This window comes from Nothobranchius furzeri, chromosome 18 (assembly GCF_043380555.1).
Source record: "Nothobranchius furzeri strain GRZ-AD chromosome 18, NfurGRZ-RIMD1, whole genome shotgun sequence".
In the NCBI taxonomy this organism is placed as follows: domain Eukaryota; kingdom Metazoa; phylum Chordata; class Actinopteri; order Cyprinodontiformes; family Nothobranchiidae; genus Nothobranchius; species Nothobranchius furzeri.
In genome coordinates this window covers 23,551,623-23,570,054 of record NC_091758.1, presented here as the reverse complement: position 1 = coordinate 23,570,054, position 18,432 = coordinate 23,551,623, and the positions used below count along the sequence as shown (strand labels likewise).

At 40.0% G+C, this 18,432-nt stretch overlaps 1 protein-coding gene across 1 annotated transcript; it reads right to left on the bottom strand.

Moving 5' to 3' along the window:
- Positions 1–979: 979 nt before the first annotated feature.
- Positions 980–14,199, bottom strand: LOC107392094 (glycogenin-1). Its single transcript, XM_015969670.3, has 7 exons — positions 14,033–14,199; positions 9,919–10,054; positions 9,665–9,839; positions 9,405–9,567; positions 6,605–6,731; positions 6,061–6,298; positions 980–1,376 (listed from the first exon to the last, which is right to left on the bottom strand). Exons 1-7 carry the CDS (start codon positions 14,160–14,162, stop codon positions 1,206–1,208), a joined length of 1,140 nt encoding a protein of 379 aa, XP_015825156.3. The 5' UTR covers positions 14,163–14,199; the 3' UTR covers positions 980–1,205.
- Between the last annotated feature and the right edge of the window lie 4,233 nt (positions 14,200–18,432).

Genomic DNA, 18,432 nt, shown 5'->3' with positions numbered 1-18,432 from the left:
ATGTTCAGTCCAACCAAAAAATGTCTACATAAATATGGGTGGAAGCACACTATTATAGACCCACATTTTTACTTTGTGTCATGCAAAACATAAAAATCACCAAACAAGCTGGAGTTACAGAAGACGTGGACAGAAACTCCTGAGACTGCATTTCTGCTTCGTACTGGTTTGGACCGAGGAATAAAAGCCATGGAAAACATCCGGAGCTGAAAGCTAGACCTGCACTTACTCATGTTGCTCAAAGTTTTCCACAAGTTAGGAAGATTTATGAACACACCTAGGAATGAGGAAAACAAACTTCTGGAGCTGCACCAAATGTAAAAAGACGCGGTTTGGGCTTTGTGAAGCTAGGTAGCATGGACGTAATTTTTTGGGGGGGACAGGGGGGACATATCCCCCCCCCACTTTTTCCAAAGTCAAGTTTTGACCCCTGCACTTTTTACCATCCAAAAACAATATTACGCTATATTAAATTGACACTGGTTGAGCTCTAGGACCAAGCGGAAAACAACAGTTTGTGTTGAAGCCGGTTTCCCATTAGAACATACTGTAAAGATACCCCCCCCCCCCCCCGGTCCCCCCCCCCCCACTTCTTAAGTGAAAATTACGTCCTTGCTAGGTAGATCATTAGCATTTTAACTTTTTAAAGGGGGTGTCTAAAAAATAAAAAAAACATAACCAAAGACAAGCACCTAAAACGTAATTTTCATAACAGATGAATTACATTTGTTTTACTCAGATGTTAAATGTCTTGACTATTTGTTGCAAAGCATCAGAATTTGTAGGAAATGGTTTTAAATTGTGCCGGTTTGATTTTGTAGCCATTTTCCCCTCCAGTTACAAACTCAGCACGTTACACATTAATCATAGTCTGGAAATTCTACTTTTTAACATTTATTTGACCTTATATTGTTCATTTTTAAAGTGCTGAGATTAAACTGTCTCCATGTTAACTAGCTGCTAGTGGGATGAAACGTTTTAAGATCCAACCGTCTGAACAAGGACATGTCAGCCTTTTCCTTAAAGAGGGGAAATAATGGATTGTGCTGGAATTTTGTGAAACTTCTACATTTTCCACGCAGACAGAAGGTGGAGAATAAAACCTCCAGTCACCCGCTAATGAAGTGCTTGTGTTTAACAGTGATAGTAAATCCTCCCCACAACCTCACACACCAACTGGTGTCCGCGTCACTCCCACCATCCCGCTACTTGAGGAAGGAGTTCAGTTTTTGTTCGATGTTGGCGAAGGAATCGTCACCCATGTAGTCAATCTGGCCTGCTTCCCAGCGCTGTTTCCTCTCCTCGGACGAAATCCTCTGGGAGGGAGGAGCAGCGAAGGGCTGCAACTGTTCTCTCACGTCCTCGTGAAATTTATTCTGAGAGAGAAAGCATGAATGTTAATGAAACTATGAGAGGACAGGTCCTAGTGCTGTCCAGTTGCAGAGACAACTTTGAAAGACAACTGCAGCTTCTGCATCACGACTGAGCCATCACTCGAGGCCAGACTATTAACATATAGGATGGCTTGCCATGCTAAAATCCAACTTGTTTTTTCTGATAGCCTGATGAGTCACATTGAGGCACATGTAAGGACCACACACCCATTTAAAGTGAGGGTCAATGAATGGGTGGATACATATTTCATCCACACTTCCTGTTAGAAAAACACTTCTGAAAGACGCGTCACCTGGCGAACCGAGAGAGCGACACTGAGGCAGTGATAGACCGCACCCCCCCTCAACCCCCCCACGTGCGCTGTCAGAGTTTCTCAATCTAAAAACGAGTTGTTAACCAGCGCGTGTGCACTCGCGCGTGCACGCACTCACACAAAACTTACCGCCCAGGAGAAAAGCAGACACAGATTCTGCAGCATTCTGGAGGATTTCCTGTTAAACACGATCATTAGATGAAAAGGGGAGGAGGGCATTTTTTTCAAGGAGGCGAACGGCTCCAAGCGCTAACGTGTCAAATCAGCAGGTGCGTGGCTGAGCCAGGTGGAGGTGCGGCTGCTTCACCTGGAGACCAGTGCGGTGCAGCCACGTAGTACTTTGCTGACAATGTCACGTTTTTCAGCTTAGCCATCAACCACAGCTGGTTCTACATGAATGTGGAGCAGAGTTTTTAACCTGAAGATGGAGTTAAAATCATAGTTTTGGGCTGAAATATTACATTTTAAGTAAGATACACTAAACTAATGATTACACATGTGCACAGCACCATTAGACATTCATCTATACAGGTTATCAGCAACAAAAGTTAATTTAGGCGTTACTTGCTCTTTAATGAGCAACACAACTAAATATGCTGTAAAAATGCTAACATCTTACAATGGTCTCTTGTTAGTTTTTACACCCGTTTTTTGGCACCAAAACGATAGCTCTCCTTTGCACAGGTCCTACTCATTTTTTGAGTTTACTCCAACAAGACGCATTTATGCCATGCAACTAGGAGTTTTGTATTCCAGTACGCAGAGTGGTGTCAGCCTAGGTGTCATATCCACAAACTGGTTCCTCCTCCTTGCTTCACTAAAGCTTTCTTGCAGGGAATTAATGTCCAGATTTGCATGAGTAACAACAGACTACTCAGATGGGGAGACATAAACCACACATGTCAAGTTGCCACTATGACTGCCTTTTGCTGTCGGACCCGCTTGCACTAGTGTGGACAGTTTGGGCAGTGGAACACAAGAATGTAGGGCAATGTCACGTTCAATGGTCTTCCGGCAGAAGCTGGATCAAAGCGTGGAGATGGAGTGGAGAACACAGCAGACTGCAGAACAAGTCACATGACATCTTTCAACAGGAGTGGTGTAAAAATGGCAGATGTGTTGATGTTTCCTTGTTACGACCCAAGTCGCAAAAGAAACTCAAAAACGAACCTGAAAGATACCGTCACATGCTGACTAAATGCCGTGTTGCTCGTTTGTTTCATGGACGCATTGAAATTCATAGTGGAAGTGACCAATTAGGCTTTCTAACTGGAAATAACTTAAATTATGCCTTCAAATGTTTCAGTAGATTGGCTGTAAAAGAACACGCAATATCATGTTTATGCTGTAATTTAGTCAAATTCCTCAGCTTGTGACAATATAACAAATTGGCAAAGCAGAGATTGAGAATTACTAAGGAATTAAAATTGAACCTGGGATGTTTTTCCCTTTATTGGCTCCATTTAGTTTAATTTAAGGGGAAATAAAGTTAAAAACCCATAGTCATCATCATACACTGGTGAAATTCATCTCTGCATTTGACCCAGCCCCACGAGGTGCGGTGAGCTGCAGCAGTGGCCGCGCTCGGAAACTATTGGGTCGTTTAACTCCCCCCAATCCAATCCCACCACACCTGAATGGAGTAATTTAATCCTCTCCTTACCACGTTTAACTCTACACAGGCCTAATTACTCATTCAGTTCAACGTGTAAGATGGCAGCCCTCGAGGACCGGAGTTGGTGACCCCTGGTTTAGAGGCAGAAGAGACCCAGATGGCGACACAAAGAAACATCATGTGGATTTAGAATAATGCCACCTGATCTAATACAGTGGGGCAAAACAGTATTTAGTCAGCCACCGATTGTGCAAGTTCTCCCACTTAAAATGATGACAGAGGTCAGTAATTTACATCATAGGTACACTTCAACTGTGAGAGACAGAATGTGAAAAAAAAAATCCATGAATTTACATGGCAGGATTTTTAAATAATTTAATTGTAAATCAGGGTGGAAAATAAGTATTTGGTCAATAACAAAAATTCAACTCAATACTTTGTAACATAACCTTTGTTGGCAATAACAGAGGTCAAACGATTACTATAGGTCTTTACCAGGTTTGCACACACAGTAGCTGGTATTTTGGCCCATTCCTCCATGCAGATCTTCTCGAGAGCAGTGATGTTTTGGGGCTGTCGCCGAGCAACACAGACTTTCAACTCCCTCCACAGATTTTCTATGGGGTTGAGGTCTGGAGACTGGCCAGGCCACTCCAGGACTTTCAAATGCTTCTTACGGAGCCACCCCTTTGTTGCCCGGGCGGTGTGTTTGGGATCATTGTTGTGTTGGAAGACCCAGCCACGTTTCATCTTCAAAGCTTTCACTGATGGAAGGAGGTTTTGGCTCAGAATCTCACGATACATGGCCCCATTCATTCTGTCCTTAACACGGATCAGTCGTCCTGTCCCCTTAGCAGAAAAACAGCCCCAAAGCATGATGTTCCCACCCCCATGCTTCACAGTAGGTATGGTGTTCTTGGGATGCAACTCAGTATTCTTCTTCCTCCAAACACGACGAGTTGAGTTGAGTTTATACCAAAAAGTTCTACTTTGGTTTCATCTGACCACATGACATTCTCCCAATCCTCTGCTGTATCATCCATGTGCTCTCTGGCAAACTTCAGACGGGCCTGGACATGCACTGGCTTCATCAGCGGAACACGTCTGGCACTGCAGGATTTGATTCCCTGCCGTTGTAGTGTGTTACTGATGGTGACCTTTGTTACTGTGGTCCCAGCTCTCTGCAGGTCATTCACCAGGTCCCCCCGTGTGGTTCTGGGATTCTTGTTGTGTGTGTGTGTGTGTGTGTGTGTGTGTGTGTGTGTGCGTGTGCGTGTGCGTGTGCGTGTGTCTCTGCCTGCTCTGTCTTCTCGATCCCTAGTGAGCCGTGGAGGATGGCTGCTTATACTGAGCCAGGATTCTCTGGAGGTTTCTTCCTGTTAAAAGGGAGTTTTCCTCTCCACTGTCGCTGCATGCTTGCTTAGTATGAGGATTGCTGTATAGTCACTGACACTAGTCAGTGACTTGATGCAATTTGCTGGGTTCCTTATATAGGAAACATTATTTCTGATTGGCTTGATGAACTGTGAATTGGAATGTTTATTATGTGAAGTGCCTTGAGACGACTCTTGTCGTGATTTGGCGCTATATAAATAAACTTGAATTGAATTGAATTCTTGCTCACCGTTCTCATGATCATTTTGACCCCACAGGATGAGATGTTGCATGGAGCCCCAGATCGAGGGAGATTATCAGTGGTCTTGTATGTCTTCCAATTTCTGATAATTGCTCCCACGGTTGATTTTTTCACACCAAGCTGCTTGCCTGTTGTAGATTCACTCTTCCCAGTCTGGTGCAGGTCTACAATTCTTTTCCTGGTGTCCTTCGAAAGCTCTTTGTTCTTGGCCATAGTGGAGTTTGGAGTCTGACTGTTTGAGGCTGTGGACAGGTGTCTTTTATACAGATAATGTGTTCAAACAGGTGTCATTAATACAGGTAACGAGTGGAGGACAGAAAAGCTGCTTAAAGAAGACGTTACAGGTCTGTGAGAGCCAGAGATTTTCCTTGTTTGAAGTGACCAAATACTTATTTTCCACCCTGATTAACAAATAAATTCTTTAAAAATCCTGCCATGTGAATTCATGGATTTTTTTTCACATTCTGTCTCTCACAGTTGAAGTGTACCTTTGATGTAAATTACTGACCTCTGTCATCATTTTAAGTGGGAGAACTTGCACAATCGGTGGCTGACTAAATACTTTTTTGCCCCACTGTATATCCCATTATCTGGTAAAACCAGCTCACCAAACCATACATTTAACTTTAACTGGAGGTTTGGTGTAGAAGTGTTGAATAATTCATAGAATTAAAATGCATGTTTCAAAGGTTCCTGTGAAAGTAGTAATCATAGTGATGCAAGGAAACAGTGAATGAAATACTGCAATTTCCTCATTCTTTAGCGGCAAGAATGGAGAAAAATGTAAGCGTAGCATTTCAGAATTATAATCAGGAGGGGTAAAAAAAAAACTTGTTAGTATGACAATGCAACAGTTATAAGCTGCAGGTTTTGCAGCGGCCCTTTTCATGTCTGACTCAACATTTCACTACAGTGCCGTTGCCACAGACTCCATGGGAACTTTCTGCTAAGTTCATAAGATAAAAGAGAAGATATTTCACCCAGTGATCAGATTTCCACACACTCTGGGTTTGACGATTATGCAACATGCAAACACACTTTAATAGTCATTCCAAACACACCCAATCCAGCCCCACTTCCTCTTCTCAAAAGGTCACCTACCTGACTACTCGGGTCGACAAAGCCGCTGTTGAAGGGGTCATCACCGTAAGCCTTCTGCAGGACAGGCATCACAGATCTGGCAAAAACCTGCCACCACTTGAGCAGGTAGTCAGGGTGCAGCTGGCACTGCTCAGGCGGCATGGAATGACCTCTGACCTCACCCCTCTGAGCATCATAGGCGTAGTTCCAAGGTTTTACTTTGCCCAGGAAGTGGACCACTTTAGCATTTTGGCCATACCTGCGCAGAAAAAAAACTGCTGGTGCATTTATTCCAACTAACTCAAACATCAAAGTTATTTCAGAATTTTTTCTTTTGCAAATAAAATAGCAACAGACACAAAAATGGATGAACTCTGAAGTGACCTTGAGAAAGCTAAAGGAGTCAAACACTACAGGTCCACATGAACGCTGCAGAATTAGCCAGAGACTAAAAAGTGAAGAAAGACTTGAGGAATTGGCCGATTGATGGTGTGTGTGTGTGTGTGTGTGTGTGTGTGTGTGTGTGTGTGTGTGTGTGTGTGTGTGTGCGTGTGTGTGTACTGACTCTTTAAAAGCTGGAAGGTAGGAATAGATGGCAATACTGCTAAGGTTGTAGATAAAAGGCAGGTGTTTGGAAATATCCGCTGTAGCCCAGGTGTTAAAGAAGCTGTTGAGAACCCCCTGATCTCCACCTGCAGACAATAAAATGTTTTGAGAGCAAAACACAAGCCAATCAAGAGCTCATTTATCAAGTTAAACACCCAACAAGTGATGTGCATGCAACCATAATTGGATATTGACCATCCTATTTAAAAGATTAGCATTGTCACATTCAAGTTCAGCACATGCTGCATGAATGATCCACACCACAGATTCTGCACATTCCCATCATCACACATAGCAGTGCTGTCGACACATGAAAGGATGGAGCATTCTGTTAGTGACAACACATTGGGCCAACAATACAATAAGAGATTAAATTGAATTTAACGGCATACTATGCAACTTGTTCATTTTTTGAAAGCCAGTATGTGCTATAATGACCCTTTCCAGGGTTAATAAAATGTCACTCAGACCCCATCACCCTCTGTGGCCAGAATCGGAAGGTGACTGTGTTGGTTCTACTGGATCTAAGCGCTGCCTTCGATACAGTAGACCACACTATTCTTTGAACTCGTTTAAAACAGATTGGCCTCTCTGGTGCTGTCCACAGATGGTTCACATCCTACCTCACAGACAGGACTTTAATGGTAAGTTTAAATACCTGTTCCTCGAGGGTCCATGGGATTACATGTGGTGTGCCCCAGGGTACAATTTTAGGCCGAGTTCTTTTTAACCTTTATATGCTCCTTCTTGGCAGTGTCATAGGAGACATGGAGTCAATTTTCACAGTTATGCTGATGATACACAGTTGTACATCTCCGTGTCTCCTGATGACTCTCGGCCAATGGATGCACTTTTTAACTGCATTTTAGACATCAAATCCTGGATGGCAGAGAAGTTTCTCCAGCTCATCCAGGACAAAACTGAAGTTTTAGTCAACGGTCCTGAGGCCCAGAGAGAGAAACTTTTACCAAAATTACAATCTTCTTTTAACCCTTCTGAACAAGTGAAGAACCTGGGTGTGATTTTTGACTCTGAGTTTACTTCCATCTCGCACATTAAAAACATCACAAAAATAGGTTTTTTATCATCTAAAGAACATTGCCAGAGTCCGCCCTATTCTCTCTCGGGCCAATACAGAGATGCTGATGCATGCTTTTATCACCAGTAGAATAGACTACTGTAATGCCCTGCTTTCTGCTCTTCCCCAAAAAAAGAGCATCTATGTTTTATATGATTATATTTTAGCACAGTTTCATTGATTAATATTATTTTATTGTCCATATGATTTAAATTATTTTCTTACTTTTGCCATTTATATTAGCCCTTTTATTTTCATAGTTTTTACTCATTTTAATCCAGTTTTCTCTGTAGGGGCCCTCTGCCCCAGGGGTGGTGGGTGGTCGACTGTTGCTTCCTGGGCGCTCTACATGTAGTGTTTGAGTGGAGGTGGGGGTCTATGCTCTCCCTCCTCTGAGCGCCCTGGCTTGGTTGCTGTGGAAGACCTGATGCTGCCAGGGCAGACGGCTCCTCTGATGGCATTTCCTTGCCTTACCTTACTTGGCTCATCTGGACTCAGCCAAATATAAAGTTTTATGTGATTGTGTGTGATTATGTGTGTGTGTGTGTGTGCGTGCGCGCGCATGAGCGTGCACGCACATTCGCATATGTCTGTTAATGTTTTCAAACTGTTATGGGAATTTGGGGTCATTTTAAATCTGTAAAGCACTTTGAGTCACACTTTGCTTGAAAAGCACTTTATAAATTAAATCTGATTGATTGATTGATTGAATACCACACTTGCAACTTCTGAGTTGCCAGTCCGGTTCCTGTTGGACTTAGTAAAATGAAGCAGACGCCTGGTGCTGGAGTTTGCTTCCAGCATGTTTTAGATCCTGAACACTGCTGATTTGTTTGATTTACTGATGAACCGCTGTAGTAGAAATTAATGAAGGCTGAGGAGACATTTCAGCTGTTAGATTAAGGTGTTTGAAAGACAAAGCAAGGAAAGGAGTTTTGTTTTTACTACCAGACACTAGGGGGTGCTAAAAGGCAAGCCAAAACTGCTTAGTATCTCTTTAACATATTTTAAAAAGTTCAATTGAAGATAAGAGATGGCAAACTTGAAAATGTTCACATCTTTTTGCAGCCCGTGAATATAAACAAATTTTTTAAAATAATTTTGGCTGATAGCCGATATAGAAAAAATTCAATACATCAGCCGGACGATATATTGGTCGGCCTCTAATTGATATGGCAATGTATCGTGATATATCGCATCTTCTCCCCTGTATCATATGTATCGCATTACCAGAATTTCACTAATTTGCTGTAAAAATAATAAATGGATTAATCAGCATTAATTAATTTTCATACCCCTAACAGTGGCAAAGTTGCAAGAATGAAAAACTCCCACCACTCTCAGAATAGGAAAAGCCCAGACCACACATGTTAAATCATGAAGATAGGGAACCTGTTTTACAATCGGACTGGCATTGTAACTTCTTCCACTGACACTCAAAAGTTCAATTTTCTATGTTCCACGTTCAAGTTTTGACCTCAAAATCCATTATGGCATCCTCATGCATGAAAAGACTCAGCACTGTCCAAACAACTATAAGTGAACATGGTGATACAGAGTTATGCAGGACAATACATTCTCTACATGTATGGCTGATAATAAACAAGCCTGTTTGCAGCTAAAACAAGTTGATAAATCATTCCTCACAATATTGTACCTTGCTTAAAGTCTTACTACTCACCATCAAAGCTGCCGTTATCCATGCAGAACGTGACTAGCTGTTCGTACGTCTCATTGGACGGTATGAAGACAAAAACCCCAGAGTTAAAGCAGTCCGGCCAACCGGGATCTGGAGCTGCAGATAGCTCCTCCCTCTCAAAGAGTTCATCTATGTTAGACAGCACCTGCAGACAGTCAAAGAACACTGCTCATTTCCTTATTTGTGGGATTATGGTACAAACGTCAGGTTTATTATTTTTTTTACACTTGTTCAATTCTTACCATTGTGTCTGCATCCATGAACACACACTTGCTGTACTGTGTGAGTGTCCAGCAGTGCAGTTTGGTGAAAGTTACTCCCAGGTCTGGTCGCTTCATCAGAGCCAGATGAGCTGCATCGCCAGAGTCCATCACATTCACCTCAAACACCTCATCAAAAATAGAGGCGAGTGCTTTCCTATTAGACAAAATAAAGTCTTGTTGGGCCATGGGGTCATTTTTATTTGATTAAAAGGACAGAAAGCCGTCAGCGTCACCTGCAAGGCTCTGCAAGATGAGGCCCAACCAGTACCACCAGTTTCTTGGTCGTATTGTGGTTTCTTAACGACTGACCGAGAACCAGGGCTCCTTTGGCATAGCTGTCGTTGGTGGCCAGTGTCACAAAAGCTTGGTCTGTTCGAAAAAAATATGTATTTTACATATTTAGCATAGAAATTTATTTCAAGTCTTTACCACAAAAGTATCAGTTTTAGACCAAAAACCAGATGTTTTTTTCCTGTTTTCTCAGATTATTACATCTTTTTAAAATTTGTGATAAACATAAAAATATTTGTATATATAACATACATCAAAACTCACAACATGAAAAACAGCAGTAAAAAAAAAATCAGCTTAAGATTAAACAGAAGTTAAGAAAATATTCAATAAAATCAGGAAGTGACACATTTCCTTTAGATCCCGTTTTGTTTGTCAAAAACTTCCCTTTTTTGTTTAACCCAATAAGATAAACGAGTACCTATTAATCAAGCTAGCGTTTAAGATGAAATAATTCACACTAGTTGAGTAAATGTAAAGTCCTCAAACGTAGCACTGTTCTTCCAATAAATAATGGCTCTCCGTACCATTATTTGAATAATCTTTATAATATATATATAATAATATATATAATAATCTTCAAATGAAATCATGTATTCCCCAATTCTCAAGAGATTATCAACAGATTTAAATATTTCTTCTTACATCTATGCTTTAATATAAAGACAAATACCCCCCTATTGAGTCTGTTATTCCATGAACAGCAGCAGGACACAAGCCTGACACCAGCACAAAACCCTCATACAGCTGAACCATTCAGTTCTTGGGGTCTTCTGGGAAACCTGACCCGCCTTGTTGTGTGAAGGTTGCTAAGGACCTATTCAGAGAAACGTTAACCAAGGACCAAAAAAGGCCCTACAGGAAACAAGTGTTGCACCTCTCTGTGCTGCCTTAAGACAAGTATTGATACACACAAATGCAAATTTGTTGTAAAAGGCTAAAATGCACACTGATGTGCACACAAACTGCATGTGTACTTTGATTTGTAGATCTGCTCCCAATTTTAGTAAAGTAATATTGTGCACTAGAAATTAAACTCTAGAGGCTTATTATTGTGCCGAGGGGAAATAAGGCTTTGAAGCTGCACGCTTATGCACGTCCACAATGAGAGGTAACAAGTCATGGTAACAGACAGTAATCATCCAGGAAGTTCAGAGTTTCTTCTTCAAAAATAAAAGCATGCATGCAAACATTCCTCAAAGCAACAAAGCTTGCATTAAACTAAAGAAAACAAGTTCTTTTAATCACTTTTTTAAAGTGTTTTTGTGTGTGCACATGCGCTCGTTTGCTCTGTCTTTTCAAACGCCAAAGTGAAGCCTAGTTTATACTTCGCCAGCTCTACGAGGGACAAACGTGCACGCATGGACAGAGACATTTTGCACTCTGATCTCTCCATCTCCTGCGAGTGTTGCAAAGCAATTCCCTGGCAGGACAACAGAGGGTGTAGCGCTGTTCTGTGGTATCCTGTCATGTATCCGGTCCAAGACACTGCATTTACTATTGTGTTTATTTTGAATTTCAGATACTTTTTAGCATGGACAAATTTGCCCTTCATTCTCATCCACCTCTTCATGGGCTCGCCACCTCTAAATCCACGTTTCCCATAATTTAAAATGCTCGCAGCGTATCCTTATACTCCTGAAGTCACGGGTGAATAAAAGTTCACATTTTTAGAGTTTTTCAGCGAGGTATTCTTCAAGCTGCTCCGTATAAATATTTTCGGCTCTCTTGAGAGTGCAATGGCGGCTTAAGTAAAAATTTTGGCAAATTGTTTTAGTTGAGTAAAAGGTTATTAAAGCATTGGCACTTACGTAGGAAATTTTAGTACCTTCCACCTCTGCCCGCAACCCAACCCCAGATAAGTGGACAATAATGGATGGATGGGCGATAACTAGGTTGACTTTAAATGTTTACTTTGTAAAGTGCTTGAGATGACTCTTGTGATTTGGCGTCATATAAATAAACTAATATTTTATGTCCTAAATCAGGCTGGTTGAAGCACATCCTGCAGACTGTGGTCTGAGGAGTCTGCTTAGACTCACACTCACATAGACTGCTGATTATGAACCTCAAACTGATAATTAAGCATTGATCAGCCAAAAGCAATTGAGTCATGCAGGCACCACCTTGCAGGAAGCGCTCCCCTCCAGGCTTTAGCTAGCATGTGCACTTCCACAGCAATTATTAAGCTATGGGAAGCAGCTGATTGCATGTTGGTGCAAAGTTGACTCACATTTGCAGTTATTAGATTTTGATATTGCAAGCAGCTTCCACTCACCTTCTGAGAAAATTCACGTCCACTTAAATTATTAGGGTGATCAAAAGCTGGCATGTGGAAATTTGTAGTAGCTCTACTTTGTTAAATGGTTCATATATGATGTAGAAAGTATTTGGTGAATTAACTTAATTGGTTAATTGAAAGAAAACTATGAGGGTTTTATAACACAAAACATGACATTTTTTTCTTTGAAATCCAGTAAAGTAGTATAACTGTAAAATTTAGAATTAAATGTGCAGAGCATAAAACCATGCTAAATTAACAGCATAATGTTTAGGTCTCAAATACACATTCTCCCCTGCCAAAATGCTATTTTCTTGTCCATTGTTTGCATTAATGATTAGCGCATTTGTTATTTATATTTTATGCATTGTAATGGTTTATTTTCTGATTTTAACAAGTCTTTATTTGAAACACAGTTGTTATACATTTTAATTTAATAATTTAAAGGGATGATTTTGGAGAGTGTTGTAATTAAATTTTTTCAGGATTTTTAAAATTACGAAATAAAATTTGAGTTTCTCACCTTAAACTTTTTCAGGCAAAATTAAACGTGGTCACCACGAGAAAGTCCAGAGTTTGAACCACGGACGTAATTTTCACTTTAGAAGTGGGGGGGGGACACGGAGTGGGGGGGGGGGGGATCTTTACAGTATGCTCTAATGGGAAACAGGCTTCAACACAAACGGTTGTTTTCTGCTTGGTCCTAGAGCTCAACTAATGTCAATTTAATATAGCGTAATATTGTTTTTGGATGGTAAAAAGTGCAGGGGTCAAAACTTGACTTTGGAAAAAGTGGGGGGGGGGGACATCCCCCCCCCCCCCCCCAAAAAAAAAATTACATCCATGGTTTGAACCAAAAATGAGAATAGAATCAGAATTTAGAAACTAGATGTAACCTGGTAGAGCTGTATCACACGTGTGTGTGTGTGTGTGTGTGTGTGTGTGTGTGTGTGTGTGTGTGTGTGTGTGTGTGTGTGTGTGTGTGTGAGCGTGTGTGTGTGTGTGTGTGTGTGCAGCAACACAGGTGATTTCAATTAGAAATCAGGCACTGCTCTACTTAAGGGGAAGGCACACATAACTCTAGATCTACTGCGGTTTGCTGAACTCTTTGCAGAACTCCTCGCAGAAGCTCACAGGTGTGCCAAACAGGGCAGACCAGGAGTCACCAATCAGAAGGACCAAACACCTGTCCAGCACTGAGTCGGACGGCTGGAGGCACTGGGCCGACTGGGGGAAGCTCAAGTCATCGTCACTACCTGGTTTCATACATATTGGTTTGGTGAAGACAATTCATCTTCCCCCTGGATTTTAACTGGTCTTCCTGGCCTGTTTTGAAGCGGTCCAATTCTGTGCTTCAATGCCCACATTAATGCTGGTTGGTCAGATTCACTTCATGTAACATCTTGGGGGGCTGACTGGCGGGTGTTACACTAGATAAGAATAAACTCGGAGTTGGTCGTTTAAAAATAAAACTTGAAAACCGGAAGTGCTGTTTTTGCAGAATTCTCAGCTTCACCTTTGGTCCAAACCGTTACAGCGACTCCTAAAATCTCACATCACAACCTTGGAAGACAAACTCATGAATGTTCCCACTTGTAATCAAATCTAAACACCATATAGAAGTCTGAGTAAAGGCAACAGCAGGTGCGTTTTATGTCGTTCCTGTAAATTCGCGAGATGAACAGTTTGCGCAGCTCCGATCCGGCCCAGAACCTGTGACCGAGCCGCGGTGTCCCTGCGGCGGAAACGGGATTCTGCCGAACCCCGGTTCTTACCCGACATGGTGGTCTGAAGCGGTTCCACCCGAGGGTCGAGGTTCGGGATGGGGCAGAGAAGCGGCTCGCACTGCGAAGGGCAAAGACGAAGCAGCTGAGAGCAGTCAAACACGGGAATCAAGCCCCACATTTTCCGGATCACGTGACCCCTGACAGCAGACACGCCCCCTGCGTTTTTTGTTGGTTTGTTTTCAGTAGGATCAAAGACACTCAAACATAAACACTCATAATTAAATTTTAGATTGAGCAATTTAAATGTTGCATTGACGGAATAAATCATGCAAAAATGTCAACAGTGTAACAATAATAATAAACTGTTATCTTATAAATCAGTGCGTGATTTGTTCGTGTCTTTGCACATTGATGTCAGATTATAGAAATAAATATATGCAGCAGTCTTAAATATAAATGTGTGCTTTTGAGGCTGCAAGACGGAACATAAGTTTGATTTTAATGTCATGTTAACGGGGACCTGATGATGCAGAGGCAGGTGGAAATGGTGGGAAAATAGGATTAAAGAAATAAAAGAACGCACTTTAAAGTGAAACCGTACAACAACATGTGGTCTGAAAATCTGACCAAAGTCCAAAGAGACAGGGTCTGATAAGGATGCGACCTGAGGATTACTGAGAGAAGACATTAAGTGAGTAAATGCCAGCTAATTAGAAACAAGGGCATCACTTTAAAATAACTACATCTTATTTAGCCTTAATTACCCATGAATAAACATGCAAGTAACTACTAACAAATAATTAATTAACAATGACTAACTTAAACAATTAACCAATGCACTAATGAATGCTTTGCTTTTAATGATTAGTCCCTTGTAAAAAGCTGTTTACCCATTTCTTATTCATATGTAACAAACCATTAACCACAGGGAAGACAGCACAAGTATTAAATAGGAAAAGGAAAGTGCAAATTCTAAACCCATAAATATAATAAGGGAATAGCCTCTTATGTTTAATGTGGCAAACTATTGATGAGACACAGCGTGGCTCACAAAATCAGTTCCTGCATGTTTATATTTGATTTTAAACTAAAATTTGTCCTAAAAGTGTCCCAAGTTGTCTTTAATAAATACATCTGCACAGATCAACTTACTTTTTTAATAAAAAACAAGACAATTCACAAAGTTAGACTGTGTCAGCAGTGCCTCAGAGTGGTCAAGGCTCCACATTACAACGGAATAAACAAAAGAAAACTAAGCAAATCTGAGAAATTCTCTATCATTAACTTTAAAGTGCTTAAAATCAAGTCATATTTAACGTTGTTAGCATAAAAAGAAACTTAAACAGACCAAATTGCAATAGAAGCTATAACATATAGACATGGCAAATAAATTGCATAACTTGTGTTCAGATGTTTTAACATTGATTTATACATTTAAATGCCATATTTGTCATTGAATAATTCTGTCTTTGCTTATTGGAATGAAATTCTTTAATACAACTATTGATAATAAGTTGTGAATTGATATTGTTTTATGTCGATCTGTTTAGGTGTTTGGAAGGAAGCCAAATCTAAGAACATTTTTAAACATATAATAAGATCGACTGTATTTGGCTACTTCAAAATGAAACCAAGGTTTTGTTTCAAAAATATTTAGTTAGCTATTTTTATTATTAGTTTTGTGATAGCAACAAAAATGTGCAAGGGTTAATAGCAGTTTACTTGAATGATAAACTTTTCAAAACTGCAAATTAGCATAATTTTGCTGTGAAAAATATTTGCACCTTTAGTTGTACTTTTTGTTTTATTTTTTGTTGTTTTTTGTACATGTGCTCTTAGGTTTGCTGAATTATGCAGGATGCTCTCAAGAAAGTCAACTAAAAACTGATCCTTGTTCAGGTCTTACCCTCAAAACTGCAGCTTGCACGGCAGGACGCTTACCTGAGACCAGCAGTGAGGAGGAGAGTAACCGGAGAGTACCGGAGTGTCACAGACAGAACAGGGCTGATCAGGTGTCAGAGGAAGAGAGACGCTGAGGTGAGACAGAAAGATGCCGTCCAGTTTGTGGGAAGTCAGAAACCGAGTTCAGATATAACTTTACATTTTATGCCTTTAGTATCCATCTTTAAAGTAAGATGGTAATGTTGTCATGGACTTGAGTCTTGAGTTTGTGCTTTTGAGTCAAGATGAAGAGACAGCTTGACAGGTAAATACAAAGAAGGGGGGGGGGGGGGGGGTACTGTTAAGAAGAAAAAGGCTAGTGGTGTAGGGGGAAGGTTTAATCCAAAAATAATAAATGAACATTAAAGAAGGAGCTTGAAAGCAAAAAAAGTTCTCAAATCCAAGCTGATTTTCTACTCTGGACTCTCAGCCCATCAGCCTGCCTGCCTGGAACTAAATGTAAGCTTCTTACTTAGATTCTCTTTACTTTTTTACATCACGGCTCTATTCTCTAACCAAAGCCAAATTTATGAGTAACGTCCAATAACAAATATGGCTTCAAAACCTAGTATCCTACAAGTACTTTAACAATCTAAACCAAACACAGTCAGGTTAGCGAATGAAAACCAATTATCTTAAGGTTTGAGAATTGAACTGGGGCAGTTTAAAACTTTGCTTTAGATTACAGGACCTTATGTTGTGTTGAAGTCGTTCAGGTGAGTTTGATTGAAACATTGCAAACTTAAATTTGACACAATCTTTGGATCTTTGCTAGTAAAAATCTGCTTCTGTGTATATTAAAAGAATAATTGCAGTCTAAGGTAAACCTTAATACTGAGTTTTTACATTAAGCTATTTTTGTAATCTTGCCTTGACACCACTTTTACACTAAAGCTAAGAAAATGTATTGATGCAGGACAAGACAGATCTTAAAGATTTTACAAATATTTCGGACTTGGTCATCATTTTGGTTAGTTAGCACAATAACATCGAAAATAAGGTATTCTGTTGGGACGCAGCTTGAAATCTTCTCAGTTTTATGTTGTTTTGAATTTGAAACTTAAATTGGAGAATCAAAAAAGGAACCAGTTATTGAGCTCTTAGTTGAACGAGAAATGTGTTGACTAATTTTAGTAATGGACCTATCATGAGATACGATACGATACGATGCGTTACGATACAATGGGATACGATTAGATACGATACGATGCAATGCAGTGCGATACCATACAATATGATATAGGGATGTAAGAAAATATCAAAATGGCAACATATCGTGATATTTTTTCCATGAATATTATATCAATACTCAACAGTGGTGTATCAAAAATATTGATATGGCAGTATGTTGTGATATTTTTCCCTGCGAAATTACATCGATATTCAAAAGTCATGTATCAATTTTTGGAAGAATTTACATGCAAACATTGTGTATTTTATTTCCACCATTGAAATATAAATCCCTCTATTATGGTTCAGATACCTCATGTTAAACATGTTAAATATCAGTTTGGACTGTTTATTGAATATTCCTACAATAAATTCAATCAAAAAAATCGCTAATAACGTCTGACTGAATTATCGCAATATTTCGTGAGACATATCACATCGCTAGAATTTCACCAATACACATCCCTGATATGATATGATATGATATGATATGATACGATACGATACGATACGATGCGATGCAATGTGATGCGATACGATACGATATGATATGATATGGAGCATGTTACAAGAAAATAGTTATATCTACATCACAAATTTTAAAGAAAAGAAATCAATTTAACATTTGAGTTTCTTTGGTGGATTTATTTCAAAAAATGCCCAATGCCATGATTAAGTGAAGGTATTTAAGGATGTATCATCAGCATATAAATGTATCTTTAATTGGTTTGGTTTCTCCTGCAATAAATACAAAAATAAGTTGGTAACTAAATCAGATCCCTGTGGAGCACCTTATCATAATAGAGGCTAATCTTTAGTTTCAATTTCTGACATGCTGGTGAATACAAGTTTAGGCAATTCAAAGCCATTTTATTTTTATACCAAATCAGATCTTTAGACAACAACACATTTTTTATTTTGCCGCTTAGCTGCTACAAATTATTCAATGTCCTCTAATAAAGTAAGAGAAGAAGAGCCAAATATACTGAACATGAGTTCACAGTTTAAAAGCCAGCATCTGTAATGGTTTGGGGTGAATAATTCATGATGCACATATGTTAAGACATCAGTATTGCTGAATGACATACAAACTTTCCAATGCTCACATGGTTTTCGCTGCAGCAGCACAACCCTCTACATATTAAAACAGCATTATTTCATTTTAAGAGTCCATGTGCTAAACTGCTGTCTGCGGTTCTGTAGCATCATCCAATAAGAAAAACACAATGAGTCCTCACTTTCTGTCATCATCTATGTTACCCCATAGAAGATTTTTGAACATTTTTTACTCTCTTTACACTAAACTGACATATAAAAGTTACTTTATGATCAATAAC